Source organism: Protobothrops mucrosquamatus, unplaced genomic scaffold, assembly GCF_001527695.2.
Source record: "Protobothrops mucrosquamatus isolate PMUCROS unplaced genomic scaffold, P.Mucros_1.0 scaffold12, whole genome shotgun sequence".
Taxonomy (NCBI): Eukaryota; Metazoa; Chordata; class Lepidosauria; order Squamata; family Viperidae; genus Protobothrops; species Protobothrops mucrosquamatus.
The window spans coordinates 1,894,298-1,918,653 of record NW_015386399.1 but is presented as its reverse complement, the minus strand read 5'-3'; the positions used below and the strand labels follow the sequence as shown (position 1 = coordinate 1,918,653).

The 24,356-nt window shown below is 36.3% G+C and overlaps 1 protein-coding gene across 1 annotated transcript in view; it reads left to right on the top strand.

The window, feature by feature from the left end:
* Positions 1 to 4,242: 4,242 nt before the first annotated feature.
* SKAP2 (src kinase associated phosphoprotein 2) overlaps positions 4,243 to 24,356 on the top strand; it is a 126,779-nt gene continuing 106,665 nt past the window's right edge. Inside the window, exons 1-3 of the mRNA XM_015810593.1 lie at positions 4,243 to 4,381; positions 10,717 to 10,822; positions 18,723 to 18,748. Coding sequence (XP_015666079.1) covers positions 4,330 to 4,381; positions 10,717 to 10,822; positions 18,723 to 18,748 — 184 coding nt within the window. The 5' untranslated portion in view covers positions 4,243 to 4,329. The remainder of the gene's footprint in view (positions 4,382 to 10,716; positions 10,823 to 18,722; positions 18,749 to 24,356) is intronic.

Here is a 24,356-nt window from a genome sequence, read left to right as displayed (position 1 = left end):
CGTGGAACTGTGATAGCTTGTAGGTGGATTTCTCCACCAGAAAATTGTTTTTCGGCTGAGACAAACACAAGGGACTCTGTTCTGGGCAGAGCAGTGGAAGCAAGCAATCAGTGCAAGGGAGAAATCTGGCAAGATAACATCCCTTAGTCCCCAATTAGAAAGAATAGGATAAAAAAAAAATATCACAGCTACCTAGTGAACTACCAAGCATATTTTTGTTCGGGAAGGGAGAAGCCCAGAATTTACACATTAGAACACAAGTTCTGACTTATTACTACTGCAGAACATGAAAAATCTTCATTTTTTTTCCTCATCCTCCAATTGTAGCAATAGTGACCACTACGTAAAAAATGCAATAAATTACAAATGTAACATAGCATTTGTTGGTATAGTTCCATCCATTCCAAGAATAATTTCTACATGGTAAGCTACAAGGTAAACTCAAATCACATAGGATACCATGTGAAAATGATTTGTTTATTTCTTTTCACAGAAGGGTTACCGAGGTAGATAATCTCTGGAAGCTCCCCTATGTGCAGGCTGCTCAATTAATTTACAAATAAAGATTTAATAGATTTAAATTTCAGTTCATGAACTTTCTTGGCAAGGGTTTGGCTTAAGTTTCCACACTTTAGCTTAATTGGCACTATATTGTTGCTGGAGCTTTAATCTGTGATCTCCAATCCATTTAAGAAAGTGCTCTTAGTTTCTATTGGAGTATTTTCAGTTGACTTCAGATCCTCTCCTTTCACATAGCTAACAATTATAATAATGTCAACAGGGAAAGTAATTTCAATGTAAATGGAGTATTTGTTGGTTCAGATGACATCTTAAATTGGTTTCTGAGGAGAGACTGAACAGTAAATTAAACTTAAAGTAGGATTAAGATTAGCCCCAAAGGTCAAAATTGCTGGATTGGATACTATTTCCTTGTTAACCTATTATGTACATACATGCTTCCGGAGTCTTTTGACAGAAATGTGTAACCGAAAGTACACATTAATAGCTATTATAACAATTGGAGAGAGAGACAAACACAATGCAAGTATTCCCTAGGCAGAAAGAATAGCATTTATTAACAATTAACACAAATATAAAAATCACTATAACCCACAGATACCATTACTGTATGACATTATACGGACCAGTTACTTAATTGCTTGAATGTGGGTTAAGTCAGTAATAAAATGGATAATAAAATACTACTGCTAGCTAAAATAGCTTCCTTGTCTAATTAAAGATAAGGAGTGGAAGAAATACCAAACTATAGTTCAAGAAATGTAGAGGACATTTATTTTCATTATTTGATCAAAATGCCTATTATCTAGTTTTCTCTCCTGTACATTACAAAAAAATAATAGAAAGCTGCTGAAGAATAAATCAATGAGAATGAAGGTTATGTTCAATCCTTCATGCAGATAATTTTTCATTTCCTTATTCTCTTCAATGGATATTTCCATTTTTAAAGATGTGAGCAAACAAAATTGCTCATTCTCAGTATGTTTCCTCTCAAAGTGGGGAAAAATACAGAGTCAGAAACTAAGATTTTCTAGATATAGGTAAACTACAACTGTCAGGATCTTCACCATCTGCCAAGTTAATCAAGGTTGTGTTTTGTTTTTTTTAAAAAAAAGCTTTCACTGTACCTGCACCAAATTAGATTAGCTTTCCACAATCTTCTAGTCTTCAGATTGTTTAAAAATTGCAACTCCTCAAATTGCTGGTACAGCAGCACTTCCCAGTTTAGTGCCCTCCAGGTATGTCAGAGTGCAAATCTTAAAAAATATAAGCAATCGTGGCACAAATATTTATTGGAGATTCTGGGAGCTACAGTGCCAACTCTTTCAACAGCAGTAGGTTGCAGAAAATTGCATTAAATTCCTAGCTAAAGGATTAATGGAGGTTGAAAGGCCAGTGGCTTATAACTGCTTCCTTCATATTAAACTATTAGGCTGGCAGCAGAACGAATGAAGAGAAGTAAGCTTTGCTAAGAAACCATATCAGCTGTCACATGGCAGTAGTCATTATATCAGGTTCATAGCAGAGAGACTGAAGGAGACAGGGCCACAATCAGCTGCAGCTTTATCACACTCCTATTTCCATCAACTATCACTTGTCACCAGCCATTTCATCAGGGAAGTAAAGTGAAACAGAACTATCATCAACTCAGTTAAGAAGTCATCTTAATCAGGTTTCAGCATCCATCTTCTACCACCTGGCCAGCAGAACAGAAGGACCGTTCCTCTTTTTAAACCCTTTCCATCCCAGATGATTATCATAAGATTGTTGTATTAAGAATGAAAGCCTGAGTGTGCTCTTTGTTTTACTGTACCAATTATCATTCCTTTTAGGTTGGGTCTTATGTTGGGTCCTTTAAGAGTTCAAGACTTGAGGAACAAAATTGGTCTTTGTAAACTAATAATAGAAAGGTTTGTCTAACCAGGACAAAAATCCTAGATGCAAATACATATCAGACACTGCCATTAGTGGAACTGAATGAAAAGATCTTAGATCAATTCATGACTTAACATAAATAAAGGATATTTTTGGAATGTCAGAAGCTGTTAATGAATTATCGGGTCCTTTTAAAGATGGTTTGATAGTGATTAAGATGAAAATGGACAATTTTAAATTTCTACTGTAAGCAAAGCAATAATGAACATAATGAAGTGTACTCTGAAGTGTAAGTAAAGAAAAAAAATGTTTTACAATAGTTTATTAAAATCAGATTAAAACTTTTTCCATTAATTCCAGCAACAAATAAATGTCCTTTGGTCCCCTGTGCAATACAGGATATTTATAAATTACCTATATTCACCCTATTTAAATTTGGTCTGCGTGCATATGGTTACAATAACTATGCTGTTTATAAATTCTGGGAATCTCAACATATGTGGAAGCAACCAAATTCTAAATTCAACCCTAAATATTTTCTTGACTGAAATTCTACCAAACACTTCTGTCTGTAATGTCATGCTTTATAGATCAATGAACTCTATAAAAGGCATTCTTTCATTCTATGTATATAGTATCTTCTCTATACAAAAGAATGGAATACAGAATTGTTGTGGAGAAAATAATGATTTCAGAATTAATTAATAATAGTATAATTAAGAGGTTATTTTTTTGTTTTGTGCATGCTCAGCTCTATAAATTTGTTCCTTTTTCATTCCTTCTAGGCCAGGAGTTCCTAAACTTTTTGACATGAAACTTCTTTTTACTATAACCTTAGTGTACACACTCCCCTAAAAATCAAATACCAAAATGAACAGAAATGAATAAGGAAAACAGTACAATGAAACTTTTGGAAAGTTGTAAAAGTTATAACCTTGTAAAAGGTTCTTCGGGCTTCCCTTAGATTGACTTCACCGCCTCAAAAATGGTACATCTCACAATCTGGGAAACCAAGCAATAGATTTTTAAGTGCACGCACAAATAGTTTTTGAGATTCAGAAAGATTGCAACTGATTAGAAAGTCATGACTTTGCATTAATTATAGAACAATAATCTTGCATTTTATTCTCTTTCCCCCCTAGATTATATAGATGAACGGGAGTGTGAAAGCAAATTGCTGCTTGAAATCAAAACAAAACCGAAAAAGCCTTCTCCTGCGAGTGGTGTTTTGGCTGCTATTTCTCTACAAGCGGATTACTTTTTCCACTTTATTACAGACACAGAACCCTCTGCAGATGGACAGAACGTTCTTATGCAAGTCCACTCAAAAGGAAATCCCGTTCGTCCCCAAAGGAGTCATTCTGATAATGACATACCTCTGCAGCCAGGATAAATTCCCGATTGTTAAAATTTAGAATCCCGGATCGTGGCAGAATTAGAAGACCGCATACCGAGTGGTGTGGAACTAAAACCGGGAAAGCATAATTCAGCCAATCAAAGAAGCTTCTTGCGTATTTATATTCCAACCGTTTTATCGAATAGAAATCCCCAAAGTCTGAAGCTGCCGTGGCCCATTTTTGGCCATTTTTGATGGTGGAAAAGAACTTAAGACTCAGATCAAACTTAAGAACGGGAAGCCCTCACTAAATATGGAGAGAATGCAAAACTGGAGTCACGTGCTACGATTTGTCAGTCCGGAGTTCTTGTAACCATAGAAATGCGAACTTTTGCAGTAACGTAAGCGAGCTCCGTGCTAAGAACACATGCGCAATACTGTACTAGTTAATATACGGGGGACGACCATTGTTGCAGAAGCTGGCGAAGTAGCCCCGCCCCCGAGGTTTATTAACTAACTTCCCGGAGTTGGGAAAGGGGTGTGGTTATATCTTTTCCTTGTCTTCGCTGAGCAAGGGGATCCCGTGCGACCACCTGGTCATGATGCAGGGCTTGCCCGCCATCCCCGAGGAGATCAGTAACTTCCTTGCAGGTGAATGTGCCCTGCGCGGCTGGGAGGGAACCTTTGCAAGCGTGGGAGACTAGGGAGCGCTTTGCTAGAGGCAGGGTGATACGGCTACAGGAGAGTAAGGAAAGAAAAGGGAAGGCAGAAGAAATAGAGAAGTGACTTCTGGGCTGGAGTGATTGCTTTTTGGAAAGGAAGCCGAAGAATTTTGATAATTTTGTTTTCCAATTGTAATAATAAAGAAAAGGGGGATTCCGTGAGAGGGTCATCAAGAAACTTACCATGGAGGAGCAGCTGGGTCGCGAAGCAGAGTGGGCTGATGCCTAGCTGTTCGTTTTTTAAATATTTGGACAAGAAATGGCCAAATACTTCTCTGACTTGGACTAGGGAAAGCTTGACATAAGTATTCATCAGAAAATCTGCTTTTGTACTCCTGCTGTCTTATTTTGGGGATATATTCTTAAGGTCAGTTTGGTGTATAGGGCCAGTGAATAAGGTATAGAGATAGGAATCAGGAGACTGAGTTCTAGTTCCACTTTAGGCATAAAAATACCTGAGTGACTTTGAGTTGTGGGGTTGTTGTGGGAAAAATAGAAAGGGAAAGGAGTATTATGTTTGTTCAATGCCTTGAATTACTTATAAGATAATGAAAGCAGAATAAAAATAATAAAAGTTTTAATTTGAAAAATAAATGTGCATTTATTAAATGCTGATGCTATAAGTGTAAAGAGTTTTGCTAAGAACTTAGAGTGGTACTGTAGAAGCATCTCAATGCATGGATAAGTCCAACTGGATTCCTGATTTTTTTTTTCTTGGACCAATGTCCAAAATGCAGAATTGGGGCTTTGTTTCAGCCAAAAAAAAAAGCCTTTGACGTTTCCATATTTGCTTACATTTTCATAATCTTAAAATAGGTTGCTCTGTGTTGTATTTCCTGTGTTGCACATTATACCAGAATGAAAGCCACCTAGTTTTTTAAAATATATTTCCTTTTGTCAATTATATGCTTTTGAATGAAATAAAATCCCCTTTCTATTGGTGACTGTTTTATATTTATGCTAGCACTAAATTTCTATTATAGGTTTGACTGAAATTCTGTACCCATGTATAATGAAATGCATTTTTCTAAGTAGGCTCTTCCTCTAAGTGGACTTGTGTACTATTACTCAGTAAATAACTTGATTTGCCCCCACCAATATCCATTACACTGAAGTTTTATTCAAACTTTATTTATACCTGTAAACACTTTGTTTAAATATTAAATTTACTATATGAATTGTCTTAATCAAGAACCAACTACATTAAATATATGAAATAACTACTGAATGGATTAGATTAGTATGAGTCCATAGAAAGAATACTGTAACAATTCAAACAAGAATTCTCAGGCTTGTAGTTCTTTTAAAAAAACATGAAAAAAATATTAGATGCCACATAAGTCTTGATCAATTACATCTTAGTCAACACTTATAGGTTGAAAGATTTCTTGAGTATACTTTTGAAAAGTATTTATAGCTCTGGCAAGATGTGATTATGTCAGCTTTTCAAGAATTCCTTCCTGGGTGCCAATAGAAATAGATCTAATTTCATACTTTTTCATACCACATAAACATTAGGGTTGCATATGCTTCAAAAATTATCTTGAATAAGTGCTTTTAGATCTCAGATAAATACTACAGCTAGCCATGAAGTCAGACTGAATCTATTAAGGCTTCTGACCAAGCCTGAAACAAATGCTGCTGTTTCTAACAGTAAGTCTTAAAGCAGTGGCCCCTTCTTTCGACATGAAGTGAAAACATTGGGCTGTTGTAATGAATAGCAGAAGAGTGTTATGTTTATGTGGGATCTGAGGCACTTATTATTATTAATCATTTTTGAAGTGTGCAGTAATGCAAATCCTTCAAATTCAGCTTCCCCTCACTACATGCAAATGTCTGTATTTTTTTCCCAGCAACCAGAAGGAACTGCCCTTTTTCAGAATATTTTTGATTTCCCAGACTAATTTACAGTCTTGGAGGCCTCCTATCCAAGAACTAACTGGGCCTTACTCTGCTTAGCTTTTTGAGACTAACAGAGGTAACCTAGGAACTGCTCTATATTGTGATTGGGACTTGTTTAGCCCTTGAATGAATTGAAATTTGCTAGAGTCATACAGCAAGCTATCCTATTATTCATGGCCTACAAACTAATTTTTGATTTTGCACAAAAAGTCCAAAGTAACCACATTATGTTTTACTTTGATATTCTAACCCACCCTGTATCAGAAGACAGCTTGCTTATTTTGAAACTATATGGTTGCAGTCTATTTGCCAGGAAATAAGTTTAATTTTGAATATGTATATATACATATATTATTCATACACATATTCAAAATTAAACTTTAAAATTACAGTGTATGATGGGTCTTAGCTTTTTTTTTAATTAACTGCCCAGCCTTTTTTCTGACTAGAGTGTTCCATTTTCTGACTTCACACTAAGAGAGTCTAAATCTATGATTCTCAATCTTGGCAACTTTAAGATATGTGACCTCAACTCCCAGAAATCTCCAGCCAGCATGGATTTTAACTAAAGCACAAATGGAGTATAGTATTGAAATTTTGGCCAACCCGTCTGACTTTTCTGTGTATTGCTATTAACTTATTGTCATGAGGTGTAAAGAAAAATGAATGAATTACTTTTCCCTTGATAAATCAAAAGTTAAAAACAAGCTAAAAGTTCTCATGATAAATGACTGAAATAAGTCCTCAGTTAAGTACTTATGTTGGAGGACTAATTTTTATTAGTCCTAATCTTTCCTAACAGTGGACCAGTTAGATAATTATTTTCTACAGATCTCCCTCCATTCTTCCCCTCATCAGTATGGTGCTGGATATGTAATTACACAAACTGAATGATAATTAGAAACTTGAACAGAAACAAGTTACAAAGGGAAGAATGAATGAAATCTTAACTCAAGTCATGTAGGCCCCATACATAATGACAGTATTTGATAATGCCAAAGTTGGAGCTTAAGTTTTTTAGATTTTGGATCTTGTGCAAGCACAATTCTGCCATGTATGTGAAAAAGTTGCCACTGCTTTAATTAAGTGAATAATCAGAGTAGCATATCTTTAATGCAACTCTAAAAGCAGTGGCATCTTTTTGCATGGTCAGGCAGAAGCTTCCTGATAAATGATTTGCATGCTTTAATGAGGTACAGAGAAATTCTATACTCTGAACTCTGAAGCTCTTCTTTTGAATTATTTGTGTGGGTGTAGGTTTGTAGAGATTTGTGCAGATATGTAAGGGTACATAAATTATGTACCTATTTCATGCACATGTGATGTTCACAAATATTCACTGAAATGCAATAATAGAAGCTTACAGTAAGCACTCTACAGTAAGCACTCTACTCTCTTCCATTGAACTCATTCTTGCCTCTTAATTTAGGAGTTACAACTTAATTTAACTTTTATGATTGTGAGTCATGAATAGGGATTATCTATTTGAGCACATGAAACTGTTTTAGCTGCCAAAATGAAAAGAGCAGTAGTCACTCTCCTTTATTTCTCTTGACTATGGTCCATTAATGCAATCTATACAGGGTAGAGTTTTATATTTTCTACATTTAGCTCTCAGACATAAAGATCACACTTTTTATAGTGTTTTGTTTTCAGTCTGAATATTGCTGAAATGACTATTCATTACAGAAGAGTTCTGGATAATTGAAAAAGCATAATCATTATGTGAATATAATTTAAGCTGATTACCTTTGCAATTACTATCTCTTAAAGCAGGGGTCTCCAACCCCCAGTCTGTGGATTGGCACTGGGCTGCGGCATGCCAGAAATCGGACCGTGCAAACAAGGGAAGCCCCATCGTGGGATGTAGGCAGCATGTGAAACTACGCCCCTTCTGGTCCACAGAAAAAACTATCACCACAGAATCAGTCCCTGATTCCCAAAGTTTGGGGGCCACTGTCTTAAAGAGTACTGAAATGAAAAGAGATACATTGAAGTTAAAGAAGAGAAACATTTTTAAAATAACTTGTAGTATTACAAGAAGAGTCTTTGTCTTTTCTATGAGGTTATAGTGTCCCATATTAGGAATAAAAAATGGGGTATGCTATTTTTATACACTTGCTGCCCCACTGATTTCTTTTAAAAGTAATATTGAGTCTAGCTGTCTTGTGATTCTGTTTGCTTTTCTTCAATTATTCAAAGACAATTTTGAATGAAAATGGTATTTTTTTTGCTTAAAATATAACATGACTCAACATCTAAGAAAAAGGTACTCAGTTTTTCTCAATACAATGTCTTCCTTCCTTCCTTCCTTCCTTCCTTCCTTCCTTCCTTCCTTCCTTCCTTCCTTCCTTCCTTCCTTCCTTCCTTCCTTCCTTTCTCCCTCCCTCCCTCCCTCCCTCCCGAGTGGCCATAAGATAGACCAGGAACATTGAGAGTCAATTTCTGCTGATAAAATAGAAGAATGACAGTGTGGGCTCCAAGCCAATAACAGACTTGGGTTATGCCAAATTTGTCAGCCAAATAACACGATTACACAGAGTTTATTCCTAGTTAGTTATTTAGTTCTCTGCTTTGAGATGAAAGTTATATAAAGAGGTAATTGTTATTTTAGAATTTTTTATTTAAATTCAGAAATTAATCTTTTTGGTTGCCTATGTATCAGTGCTCTCATTTACCAATATTTTGTTAATTTATTTATAGACCAATATCTTATGATTATGCATTGCAGATTTTTCTGTCCTTTTATATAAAACTTAATATGAGCTGTTTCTACTCATATTCCATTGGGCTGTGACAATCACTATTCATGAAAAATTTTGAAATACAAATGTTCTGTGTTAACTCAGATTAGGCATTAGCCCAACCATGCAGTGAATGTGGTTATGTATAACAACCAGCCTGTCTAATTTCAGCCTGCCATTAACTGAATAATTGCCTCATTATGGCCAGAAAATCTATTTTTCAGTTAACTGAACAACTAGATTGCATAGCTAGTTCTGATGCGAATTGAACTTGTTATATAAGAAAAGCAGTCCTGGGTGAGACCAAAAGGATAATCCAGCAAACCATTTGTAACATGATTAGGCTTATATATTTTAGAGAACAAATAGGACAACCCCTGCATCACTTGTCCTTCATTGTTTATTATGTGTTCATAATAAACATAAAACAATTTACTGTCTATTTATGGGCATCTGCTACTGCTACTAAACCGAACTATATTTTGCATAGCAAAACAAGCATACACACATGAACATTTGAACTAACTAACATCAAAGTCATAATATGGTTTCTTTGGTTTAGACCAGAGATCCCCAACCTTTTGAGCACTAGGAACCGATTCTATGGAGAGAGGTTTTTCTGCAGACTGGAGGGGGCATGGTTTCATGTACTGCCTGCATCCCGTGGATGGGGCTTTGCTTGTTTGTGTGGGCCAGTTTGTGGCATGCCGTGGCCCAGTGCCAGTCCACGGACCGGGGGTTGGGGACCCTGGTTTAGAGTGTTGATAAACCATTGGGTCAGAATGATGTGTGAACGACCAACTGTGTATTTAACTGTAGTTAACCATAGTCATGGTTTAATGCAATATCTATAGCCAGCTGATGGCCTCTCCAGGGTGCATTACAGAGAATTCTCTTTAACAGTACATCCAGATTAAATTAATGTGTATCAAGGTAAAGTTATGCATCAGAAGACATTAAAAAATAAAAATGGAAATGGTGTTTTACTTGTGTATATGAGTTTACAGTATTGCCATATTTAGTGATAGTTTTACACTGAAACTTACTGGTTCTCTTTGTTTTATCATAGATATTATGTTGTTTTAGTATTCATATTAGCAGTTCTTCTGTGCACAAGGTGATTCTGTTGGTAGCTTTGAGATTTACTACCATTTCACTTTCCAGATTTTACACACAGGATTTCAAGATAGATCAACTTTAAAAATGTTATTTTCTTAATAAAAGTGCCAAATGAAGTTTGATTCTGTGACAGTCACATATGAGTTGAAGCAGTTTATTATCTTCTAGACTTTATTCTTTGAGTAATGGGTGGGGTGCATATATTTTATATGTTTTGACAGTTTATAAAAACTGGTTAGGCTTTTGTTCATTGAATGATAGCAAATGTCAAAACAGCATTTGCTGTGCTAAGCATAAGCAGAGCAGTGAACAAATCTATTCAATTTACAGTTTGAAATATCTTTCAATTATTTTATGCCTGGAACTGATAAAGTAACTCCATTAAATAGTTTGGCTGTTATTGCTTTATGAAAAAAAACTAAAATAGAGGTATTAATCATCTGAAAATTAGTATTTCTTTTTTGACTCATCTCTTTCTATTTATTCTTTCATGATTTAGATGTTGACACATTCATATCAGATATCCTAAAAGGTGAAAATTTATCCAAAAGAGCAAGGGAAAAGAGAGATGCTTTGGTTAAGAAGATGAAAGACATCAGGTCCAAGTAAGTAATTATGCTTGTATAAAGTACATTTAATATAGAAAGTATATCAGTTTGCAACCAATCTGTGGAACAGGCTATCCTTATTATTTTTCCTTTATTAATAAGAAAACTTTGAATGAATTAAGGCTCCAGTATAAATTAAATCCTTATTATTTATTCAGGTTTATATACCATCATATTCTCATTTCATATTCCAAACAAAGGAGACATGGGAAACTCAAGCTCCTATCATCAGCCTGCTCTTCTCTAATAAGCAGCAGAAGAAATATAGCTACAGGTAGTCCTCGCTTAATGTCCATTGTTCAGCAACCTTTCAAAGCTATGATGGCGCTGAATGAAGGGACTTAAAATCAGTCTTTGAAGTTCTGATAATTGCAGTGATCACGTGAACAAAATTCAGGTGTTTGGCAACCGTCTTGCACTTACTGTAAGATCAGTTGTTGTGTCCTGCAGTCATGTCACAATTTACCATTTGTGATCTTCCCTGCCAGCTTCCCACAAGCAAAGTCAATAAGGAAGCTGGCACGGAAAATGATAAGTCTCTTGGGTAAGTCTCTTCCCCCAAATTTTCTTTGCTTTTACCCGATCACGTGCACCCAACTTCCTTCCCCCTTTGTATCCATCAGATCGTCTTCCTCCCTTTCATTCAGTACCCTCCTTCCGCCTTTGCTTGAATGCACTCTGCCTTCCTTCCCCCTTCGATTGCACTGTTTCCTTCGTCCTCCTTTTTACTTACACACAGCGTGCCTTCTTTCCCCGTCACTTGCATGCACCATGCCCTCCTTTTCCCTGGCCTTCCTGCATTTATGCCATTCTTCAGCAGCCCCATCTCCTAACATAAATGCAACCTGTACTTGGCCTTTTCAGGCTTCCCCCATCCCTGCTTAACACCCCTGCACTCCTTACCTGGGATTCCCACTGCTTCCCACTTAACAATCTGCATACCTTGGCATTATGGTAGCCGTGACTACCTGGATTGCTGTCACTAAGTGATGAAGTCATATGATATTGTGCTTTCTGACTATATCACTTTGCAGTGGCTATCCTGGCCCTAAACTGATGCACTTGGAAAAGGGTTATTTCACACAGCATACAATACCGACAACTGGTTAATGGAGATGGGCAGATGTATGGCAAAAGCGTTCAGCAAACGTATGTTAGAGGTCTTAATCAATGATTGCCATCTAATATTGGGCAAGTATAAAGCAACTATCAATATGAAGAACTAATCGCCCACCTAGAGAATGTTATTAGGACCCTTGTAAAAGAAAGACAGGCAAAAAAAATGGATAAAATTGAAAACTTAAAACCATGCTTCTAAACTTGTATGAACTTGATCCATAATTTAATGAACAAACAATTAAGTCAGCAGGAATGATGAATACTTGAACATGACAGGGTTTAACATATGTGACCCCACACCAAGAAAATTTATAGCAGTGCTAGAATCCATATTCAACAAGGTAGAGATACAACAGCCAGAAAAAACATGCTGTCAGACAAAATGTATCAGCAGTGGTGGTTGCACACAAACCAAACAATACACTCAGCCAACGGATCAATGCACCTTGAAAGCCCTGAAACAAGATCAGGACATTATTACTTTAACCAGCAGATAAATGCCGTTTCAATAGTGATGATGAACTTTATATATTATGAAATGAAGGCATTTGCCTTGCTTAATGATTTCTCAGCACATAGACCAGCAAAGGCATTAGAGGAAGAGAACAATGGACACACAGTTGAATGCTTATCTCAGCCAACTCAAACAAAAGAACTATATAATGCAGTGATGGCAAACCTTTTAGAGACCGAGTGCCCAAAAACTGGCCCCGCCCTCTGCTCCCCCCCTGCCCCGCCCCCACCCCCTGCCCGCAGGGCCACTCACCACCTCCAGGGCCCACCGCAGATCACCCAGGCAGCCCAGCAGCGCCATGGTGGCCACGCCCTCTGCCCGCGCCCCACAGCATTAACTGTGCATGATGGGGCATGAGGGCAGAGTCTTGTCTACGCTGCCTGGCTGCCATGTCCTTGGCTGCGCTGCTCCGCATGGGCCACGCTCAGGGGTGACTCCTCCAGGGGGCCTGCTGGTGAGGAGGGGGTTGCAGGGGAAGGCAAGGCTGGGGCAATGGCACGTGTGCCCACAGAGAGGGCTCCAAGTGCCACCTCTGGCACCCGTGCCATAGGTTCGCCACCACTGGTATAATGGAAATATTGGAAAATGAGAGGAACAAATGCCACCCAAGCAAGATTTTATGGACTCCCTAAGATACACAAAATAAGAGTACCCCTCAGACCTATTGTAGTGCTGTGAAATACTCCTACCTACAACTTGGCTAAATGGCTGGCACAATGCTTAAGCTTCCTGACCCCACCCTCGAACATCACGGTCACAATATCCACACAATATCCACATAGGTTTTGATAAAACTACAAGGCTTAAATGTGACTCCTGACGAGTTCATGGTTTCCTTTGATGTAGTATCCCTATTTACATCTGTCCTTCCTTACTTAGCATGCAAACAATCTTAGCAGGACAAAAATCATGAAACAATGAGGATGGGCTCTAGCATGAGTCCAAAAGCTCAGAAGACTACATTTCTGGTCCTGGTGGCTGACCGGATCCCACAACTTTATCCTGAGACACATATATTTGCTTAACTGTAAATTAACTGTAAAGTTAATTTTTAAAATTTTGTTGCTAACTGTATATTTTCTGTCTCACTTCTCAGAGTGCTTTAAAAAGCAGATTATTATTATTTTAATTGGTGGAAATATATAATATTTTTCTTTTCAAATTAAACATGGACAACTGATATAATGTCTAAAAAATTCATTAAGAAATGTTCATAGAGGTCATGCAAAAATGTTCAACAATAATCTAGTGATACAAATAATTATGAATTAGAAGCCATGTATATGAAATCTACTTGCACAAAAGAAAGGACTTGAATTCTTTCTGTACATTTTCCATATGAATATATAATGAAATGTCTAATAGGTTTCAGGAACATAGAGAGAAAACGGGTCCAGTACAAAAGAGACATCTCAGCTGTGTGGACATGAGCAAGTATTAGAAAAAGACTGAAGAGTAACTATGCTAGGTATAGGTTGATCTGGAAAATAGCCTGAGTAGGTTTTCAAGATTCTGTTACTTCTTAAAATAGAGATGTTTCCAGAAATTCAACAAATTCTTCTTTTCTGGGTTTGCTAACTTTCTAGTAGTTGACAGCAATAGAAATTGCAATAGCACTTTGACTTATATACTGCTTCATAGTGCTTTACAGCCCTCTCTAAGCGATTTACAGATTCAGCATATTGCCCCCAACAATCTGGGTTCTCATTTTACTAAGCTCAGAAGGATGGAAGACTGTCCACCTTGAGATGGTCAGAATTGAACTCCTGGCAGTGAGCAGTGATTTAGCCTGCAATGCTGCTTTTTTAAAAAAATATATTTTATTATTTTTTTAACATAATCACCTTAATATTTGGTAAACAGTATGTTGTCTGGGTTTATATTTAAAAACAATCAATAACAATTAGTTTCTATAATTCCATAATCCACATAGTAGCTTTCCTTGATTTTCTCTTCTTCCAATAATATTTTCTTTTATCAACCTTGAGTTAGTACATTTTTTAGTATTTTGATAACAATTGAATATAAATATTTTTGTAGTATTTCTACAAGTAACAACCACATCAATATAAAGCTTCTTTTCTCATTGATCATCTTAATTACCTTGTCATAAATCCTGTTTTCAGAGTTCTTATTTAGATTTGTTTTCCCTGCATTGTTCAAAACATTCTTACCAGTTAAGATTTCATCAGTTAATTACACTTACATATTTAAATCTTTTTCCTTATATGAGCCATCCCAACAATTTTACATTTCTCATATCTTAAAACAAAAACAAAAAAAGAGAAGAAAAAAGGAAAATAGTATACTACTTGAGAAACATGTCCCTCTTAAGCTAAAATACATTTATATTCAGAATTTTTCTATTCTTTTTAACCATATTCAAACAAATGTTTAATCTTTAAGTATCCCATCTAATAAATCCAATCATCTAATTTTTAAAATCTATTCAAAACATTCTTATCAATTGAAATTTTCTCAAAATCAATTACACTTAAGTATCTAAAACATTTCCCTCATATAAACCATCCCAAAATTTTTATATTTCTCATATCATAAAAATACTATGTTACTTGAGGGGCCCATCCCTCTTAAACTAAAATTTATTTATATCCAGAATTTTTCTATTTCTTTAATCATATTCAAACAAGTGTTTAATCTTTATATATTCCATCTAATAAATCCCATCATCTAATTTCTTAATTCTAACTTTAGCCTTTTTTTTGCCAAATAACTTTCCTAATAAGTATGCTCCGCTGGACCAGAAGGTCTTCCCATAGTCTTGTAGATGTTGTTGTAGGTACAAGAGACAAGTCAAGTAAGATGTTTTTGTAGGAATGTTTCGCCCCTTCGTATTCATTGAAAATCTTTTTTTTTCTCTCTTAATTTCTTTTTTTCATTTTTTATCAAGTTCTCGTAGTTCTCCTGACAGCTCTGTAATCCATTTTGTCGAATCTTTTTTCTTGTCCTCAGGTTTATTTTGCAATCTTGAAGTGTAAGTTATCTTTTCCATATCCGATATTTCCTGCAAGTTTTTCTCGGCCTGGGTTAAGTCATAATTCCTTCCATTGTTGGGTTCTATCTTTAAATCTCTTTCCTCTGGGTTATGTTCAATTGTCTTCTTTATTTGATTGCTCTCTTTTTTATTTTCTGAGAATTTTTTTGTTGTGAGGTTAAATTGAAGATGTGTTCATTTATATTTTCAAAGTTGTTTTTGATTTCCTCATGGTTTAAAGTCATTGTCATTTGAATTAGTTGCAGCATAGCATACATTTCCTCCTGGAAAGTATTTGTTTTTTCTTAATATGTTCTTTCTGCAGATCTCTGGTGTTCCATGATAGCCAAAAAATCAAAGTTTTCCTTTCTCTGCAAACAGCTTTAGAGTCACAGTTCAATAAGTATTTATAATCCAGGAAGATCAGTTTTCCCCCCTAAGGTTTATGGTTCTCACTTTGTAGATAGCTCAAAATGTTTTCTTTTCTTTGTTGCAGCTGTTTTCCATTTAGTTAAAACATTGAAGGTCACAAAAACAGGTTATCTTTTTTCTGGACTTTCTGCCAATTCCTGTATCAGAGCAACTACAATTGTATATTTTCATCCACCACTAGATGTCAGTACCAGTTCATTTTTCAGTTTTCAAAACAAGCAATTACTTCTGTTTTCATCAATAATCTTTTGATAAGAAAATCTTAACTAATTCCACCAATTTCAAACTTATCCAGATTTATTCATTTATTCATTTCATTTCAATGTATTTCTGTCCCCCATAAAAGTTTAATTTGCCACTTCCATCTGTGGTAGGGTGGAGCAAAAGTCCCCCTCCTTCTCACTTTCAGAGGATTTTTACTCCTTGGGATTTTTTCCTCCCAAGAAATCAATTATCGAGTAGAAGAGAGGGAATTGGTATTCTTACTCAGTTCCAAACATGTTGTTTACAATCAAGCTTAAATTAGTGCTTTTTGGCTTCAGCTGCTTGTAGCTTGGACTAGACTCTGGAGTGAAGCTAGCCTTTCTTCTGCTAGTTTCTGGAGGGCTTTCCCTGGATGACTGGATCTACCACTATCTCTCCATGGTTGGCGGGGCACCTCTCCTTCTTTGTCGCCTCTCCGGGGAGAGGTTATGCCCATTTAGGATCCCCAAATAGAAAGAAATCGGCCGTAGGGTGCAGAGCCCCAGAATTCCTCAGCTGCTGTGCTACTACGCAAAACTGGAAGCCTGCAATGCTGCTTTCTAACCACTGTGTCACCATCGCTCTTAACAGACTAAAAAGATCGTTACATTTCTGCTGCTTTGCCTTTTTTCTTTTCTTTTCTGTTTTGCTTGGAGTTGACCGCAGTTCTGGCAGTTTGTGAATGGTTCATGGTTTTTGGAATGAAGTGATGTAATGATGGCTTATGTTAGATATCAGAAAAGTAACTTCAGACATTCTTAGCAAGACAGGTTTCTAAAAGTGTAGCTAACAAGTAATGATTTGTAATTCAGTCAAGTGAATCTCTTTGTCAAGAATCCTCACAATCCAGTATAGCAGTGTTTCTCAACCGTGACAATTTTAAGGCATGTGGACTTCAACTCCCAGAATTCCACAGCCAGCAATGCTGGCTGTGGAATTCTGGGAGTTGAAGTCCACATGCCTTAAAATTGTCAAGGTTGAGAAACACTGCAGTATAGGATTGAATTGAATCATAGAGTTGGACAGGACTCTGTAGGCCATCAAGGCCAACACTCTGTTTAGAGCAGGAATCCCAATTAAAGTATTCCTGACAGAGAGTTGTCTGTTTTATGAATTGATGCTCAAAGCAATCTAGGTAATAAGTTCCATTGTTGATCTATTATTGTTGGGATTCTTGGAAATTTCTAATATTTGGTATCTAGTCTTGTGCGACCAATGTTTACAGAAGCATTTGATACATCTGGAAGTTTTGAAATGGTGCCTTCCACATCAAAAATTAGCAATGCTGGAACTCTTGCTACATTCATTCTAGGGTGACTACTTAATTATATAAATCTTAGCATGAACCATTATTTCTTGCAAAATGAGGCATTGTAAAAGAGCAAAGTAATATTTCTCTGGACTTTATGAAAGTAGATAATGCTTTTGAAAGAAACTTGATGTGCGCTGAAAACCTTTATGTCTTGCTATTCTTGTCTGATACATGGTTTCTCCATGTCATGCTTGCTTACAGTATTATATCTGACTGTTGTGCTGCTGTGGTTGTCTGGAGAAGTGACAAAATAGATAAGCAATATAAGAGGTTGTTGCCATGATGGATATGATTTGTGACTGATAGCTTGGCTTTTTGCCAGCATAACTTTCTTCCCTATCAAGAATAATGCTTACCTTGGATAATTTGCACCTACCACTATATCATTTAACACTGATAAAATGCTTATTGTGTGCAAAGTTTTAACACCAGAGCCAGACTTGAGGAATATAACAAATTGTACCAAATGATACTAGAATAGTTGTGTGATTTGGATCAGGTTCTTGCCCAGGGATGCTTTAGCACAATAAAAGTGCAGCCATCTATCCCTTAGCTTTTTGCTCTTCTGTCTGGGTGGTATTTATATGGATACAGTTTGTTGTCCATTGTTGTTTATTTAGTTATTTAATTTATAACTCACTTCCTTGGAATGAGCATCTCTAGGCACGTGCAATATATTAAAATAAGAAAACAAGTAGAAAAAGTTAGCACTTGCTGTTATTATAATAATAGCAGGGCATGAACCACTGAATATCAGGAAATAATATCCCCCTATCAATGCAGATTCACAAATCATCTTGACCCAAGGAATGGTTCTAGCTATTGTATGTTTTTTTTTGTCTTAACATTGTGGTATTCAGCAACATTCTTACAGGTGTATATTTGTGTTGTCCTCAAGATACTGTTGTCAGATTTTAACTCACTGTAATTGTTTTTCTTGTTCTTGAACTTATCTAAGCATTACCTTAATCTTTCTTAAACATATTGTGAATTTTTCAGAGTAGTCATGATTTTTTTTCTGTTTTCCATATTAATATATTGATGTTTTCAATTGAAGCTTAGGTGCAACATAATACAGTTATTATTTGTTCATTACAAATATGCAACTATTAATCTCATGAAAGACTTCTTCAACCCTTAGATCATATTTTTGAGGTAGTGTTGCCCAGTAATTAGTTGTGGGATATCATTTTGTTAACCTGAAAAAACATGCACTATTCTTTAGATTTGCAAACATTTACCGTATGCTCTTTTCCCACCCCTTCTTTTTCCTTTCCTGCAGCTATCCACAAGAATTTCCTGAAAGAGGTAAGAATACGTTTTCCATTTGCATGTGGCTTAAATATTTTTTATTACTACTGAGCTTCCAAACTGATCTTAAGTGCATTCAATCACCTCAGACTGTGCACATATGGCATGGCTGGGTGTGCTGGCTCCCCCTGCTGGGCAAAATAATGGAAGGCTTTCAATTTCCTTTTTTTAAAATATATGTTTTGCTGCTTTTATAAAACAAAAAGGCACACTAACCAAGAACTAAAAAATGGGAGAGAAAAAATTATTTCAAATGAAATCACTGGCTATTGGCATTGACAGGGTCTTAAAAACTTTCTAATATTCTAAATTTAATGAAAGTGTTTAAAATATTTGCTTGTGTGATGCTTTACTTACTGCTGTTTTGGAAAAAAAAACTTAAAAGAAGTCTCTTATAAGCAACTGATTACTTCTTTGCTGGATAAATACAGTGGAATCCTTGACCCTTTTACAGAGATAATAGAAGCAGGGATATTGCACTTCTATCAGTGAGTTTTCCAAGACATTTTCCAAGAACAGAAATCAGACTTTGATCCAACAAAAGAAGTATTCTGCTTCTGGATGTGAATTTTACTTTCCTCTTTTTATCTGGTTCTTAACATGTTTCTTCTGTATTTCTTGATCTATGACTGCAAGTTTAAAAAACAGACAAAATGAAAGCGTCAGCATAAGATATGTCCGAAATATAAATGATCAAATATAAACAAACTGTAGCAAATACCATGAATATTTTCTCCCAGAAAAGCTTGGCAACAACAACTTGCAATTACATTTGCAGAAATCATAGTTTTATTTTCGTAGTTTAGAATTTCAGAACAAGAGTTGAAATAATCGGAAGCTGAAATCTGGTTTGCATATTATCTTCTAATGGATTTCTCGAAACAGACCTTATAATCTCATTAAAAATAGCCTGATACAGTGGCCTGTTTTGAACCTGAACCTGAAATGGCCCTTATTTTCATGATGCTAATTCATGAGGTCATGACCTGCAGCCTGTGAATGCTGGTATAAGGGTCACAGCATGAGGTCAAGAAAGCATCTGTGGAACTACAGTAGATTCTCCCCCCCTCCCACCAGTAGGGCAACAGCCAGAAAGAGTAACATTTATTTATTTCATTTTATGTCAAAGTTTATAGGCCTGCCTTAAGACAAGATGTCAGGATGCTCTACAAACAAAGTTCAGCTGCCTGTCACTGAAATAACAACTTTGTTCAATTATTTTTGGAATTTGTGTGTTCATTTTCAGAATTATCTCCAGGTATAGAGTGTTCCTAGAATTGGTTTGATCACTGAATTTAGATGCAAAAGGAGAAAAGGCTTTCTGATTTTCTAATGTAATCCAATTTGGATTTTACATTTTTCAAACCAGTGAATAAAAAGTAAATATCAATTAATATTTGCCTAAAGCCATTCTACAAATTGATCCCGAACTGAGAATAATTTTCATATACAAGAATCAGATTGCCTATCCAGATAGGTTAGTGAGATGCTGGTAGCAACATTTTAAAAAACAAATCTTTTTGACTGCTAAGGACCATGAGGGAATGATAATAGCATAGTGTCAGTAGAGACAGTAAAGTTAGACTTAGGGATGTGCAAAATGGTTTGAACTCAAAACTTGTCTTACCAATTTTGTTGGGAAGTATCCTGCATATGTTTCTGAACAGAAGAAAATGTTTCTATGTTATTGTCCTTTTCTGATTTTAAAGTACATGTTTTGAATTCAAAATGGGAATGTTTTCAGCTTGAAATCCTTCTGTTTAATGTAGTACAGATTTTATTTTTTTGAATTTTAAAATTTAGAGCATTTTAAAGTTGTCATAATCTGAACACCCGCTGGTTTGAATTGCTCCCAGTTTTTACAAGTTTTTGTTGGGATTTTTTCTTATCTTTTAACAAAATAAATACATCAGTTTTTCTTTGTTTTCTTCCCTTTTTTAAGAACCTTATTGCTTTTTGCTGGAATAATGTGATCGTGGGGATGGGGATTGAATTGGAGAAAGGGTAGTATTACAAAGACTGTCTAGAAATGTGTACTTAAATATCAGGTTGGCTTTCTGATATATTGTAATACTCAAGTGCAACTGCATAAAAGCATTCCTTCAAGCATGGATCTAACCATCTAGATTCTAAACAGATGGTTTATTAGGGTAGATTCATTCATAAAATCTTGTACATGCATAATATCATTATTGCTTCCTGTGGGAAAGCTGTTAAACCTATGAAAGTTGGAGATGTTCCTGACATATTAAAAGGAATATATCACCTTACGTACCAAGAGTGCGTGAATTTATTGCAGCACATGTTTGTATTGTCGTCCTGTTTCCTGGACCCATTACTCTTGCCTTAATATGTGAGTCAAGTGCTTTGCCATTTATGTGTTCTGTGCATTATTCTTTGTGTGCGTGGATTTTTTAGACTCTGGGTCTCTAATATAGCTTTCAAGGACAATGGTCTACCTAACAAATAATTTGATGTCCACCAAGTTTCTTTGTGATTGGCTACATTCTCCATAGGAACAATTTTGTGAGGGTGTCACAGGGTGAGAGTTGTTAAAATCCAAGCTAGATGATACTCAAGTCTGTCTTTTTTACCTTAGTTATATATCCTAAAGCTACTTGAGTTTCTCTCTCTCTCTCTTCCTCTCTCTCCCCCTCTCTCTCACACACATGCACACATGCATACACACATACATTTACAAATATGCATATAGTTTTGTTGAGAGAGAAAGAGAGGGAGAGGGAGGGAGGGAGGGAGGGAGAGAGAGAGAAAGAGAGAGTATGTGTGTCTGTCTGTCTGTCTGTCCTAGGAGGATGAAATCTAAGCCCCATCATCTGTTACTGATCCAATAAAATTCATGAATTTCTGCTGTGTAACGATTATGCATGTCCTCTAGTTTGCTCTGAAGATTTTCTTGCTCATGAGACATATATTCACTTATTTTGTGAGTTTAGAAAAAATCTTGTATGTACTGTATTTTATTTTCAACTTTGTGATGAAATCCTTTTAAAAAGGTCTGTAAGAGAACTTAATTCCTCTGAAAGCAGTAAAACTAAAGCTTTGGTGATATAGAAAAGCAATTGTTAAATCTTCTGAACCTCAAAAAAGCCCTCCTATTAGTTTTTGTAGATATTTGTTATCAATAAATCAATTTGATATGCAGATATAAAGAAATGAGATGAATAAAGAGTTAAAGGTTCTTATATTACCTAACCATAGGAAAATGTCTTAACTTCTATAGCAAGAGACTTGAAGAAAACTCTGACTTATTCAAAATTATTTAAAATGTATTGAATTCAATTATATTTATAGAGGAAAATAATAACAAAAACAGTATTTTTGGGGAAATATAATAAAGATAAATGCTATTTTTAAAACACGTGTTTTTACAACATCTTACACTTACTAAATTTTGGGAGAAGGTAGTGGACTATATAAATATGATTATGTGACAAAAGCTAAAAATTTCAGAGAATAAGAAATTTAGGTTCAACCCTTAAAAATTCAGAAAAGGACATAAATGAATGCTTCCGATGAGGTCACCCTTGATGCTTCCACACCCTAATATAATCATTGATATTTTAAATTTGTATCAGTAAAATTGTATGAACTCTTAATCTTATCTTCAACATTCTTAGCTTGGTGTCTCCATATGACTTGGGCTACAGGTCCCAGAATTTCTGCCTTTATCTTCTATCTAAACCAGTGTTTTTCAATCATAGCAACTTTAAGATGTGTGCACTTCAGCTCAGAGAAGTTGGAGTCCATATATCCTAAAATTGCTGAGGGTGAGAAACATAGCTCTAAACTGTCTGTCAGTTTATCTATCTATATAGTACTAAAACTTATCATCACTTTTAACTGAGCGAAACAATGCATTATTGGGCAACAATTTTTGAACCAAGGTACTGCAAATAGACTAATCTACAGAATGTATTCAAAATCCAGGACTCATGATTCTCAAGGGAATGAAATTTGGGAAATTGTGATTACTTCAGTGCTATTGGCTGCTGCTGTGGCCGCATGATCTTCATTTACAATGTTCTGTGACAGTTCCCAGCCTGTCTTGCTTCCTCCCCCACTTAGCATTAGTCACTTACCTGCCTGCTGGAAAGGGAAGGGGCAAGAAAAGAAAGGAGGGAGGGAGGAACAGGGAGGAAGGAATTCCTGTGCACCCTGCTGGCCCATGCCATCCTGCACACTCCCCTGATCTATGCTGCTCCCTCCTGACCCATACTGCTCCTGTTGCATGTCTTTCCCAACCCATGCTGAACCTCCTGCACACCTCTCTTACTTATGTCATCTGTTGCATGCCTTTCCTGAAGTGTGTGGAATCCCTTGCATGCCCCCATGAATACTTCCTGAGCCAGGCTATACACCCTGTGTATCTTTCCTGAACTTCATGGCACCCCCACACACCCTCTCCAATCTGCATTCCTCATGCATGCTTTTCCCATGTAGTACCTCTCGGGAACCCACACACCCTCTCTGCTCCATACTGTTTGTCCACACGTCCATGATTTTGGTGGCATCTCTTCCATACTCCTAAACACCCTAGACATTCTTCCCGGCCCACAACTCCTTCACACATAATCTCCAACTAGTGCAGCACTTCTCACGTATTCCTGTAACTCTACTCCACAATGCCCTATTTGATCTACAACATCTCTTACCCATTAACCCCCATGCATCCATGTTGACCTGCACCACCTCCTGTGTACATGATGTGACCTGTACACCACTTCTCATGTACAGCTATATACCCTACTTGACTCGCATCACCCACCTGGTCATTCACCTGACCTGCATGGAATCTCTGACACATCCAAATACCGTTCCCAACCCTCTCAGCACCTCTCACACCCTCAGCACTTCTTACACTGTCATAACCTGCACATCCCTTGTTCCCTCCTCTACCTGGTAGCAGCCACTTACCTATATGCTGGCCTTGAACTTGCCACTTCCTGTTGTTTTCCCACTGATGTTCTCCCTGCAAGTTTCTCACAAGCAAAGTAATTGGGGAAGCCAGCAGGAATTTGGGGGAGAAGGAGGGAGAGAGGGAGGAAGGAAGGAAGGAAGGAAGGGGAGGGAGAGAAGGAGGAAAAGAAGGAAGGAGAATGGAAGGGAGGAAGGAAAGAATGACAGGAAGGGAAGGGAGGGAAAGAAGAAAAGAGGCAAGAAATAATGGAAAAGATCCAGGAACCATTCTATCATTTATTGGTGGTAGAATAATAAATCACCACCATCAAAAACAGTTTTACTTAGAACAACTTACACCTATGACAATTCTTTAATACAGTACAAATCCAGTCTAAATACCTGGGTAACTACATCATTAATATGTGCTTCCCAACTGCAGCTTTTCAATTCTGGATAGTTTACAAATTGTTAAAAACATTTTAAAATGTTGTAAACCTTATTAAGGGTTCCAAATGATTTTTTATAGGTGTAGCTTCATGAAATGACAGAATTAATTTGTTAACTTTATGGAAGATGGAAATTTTTTTTTTTCTTTTCTTTTTTTGTATAAGTAAGGGATGCTGTTAAACTATCTTGCTGAAATGGTAAAGATTTTGGGTATTTGAAGAACTAATTAAATGAATAA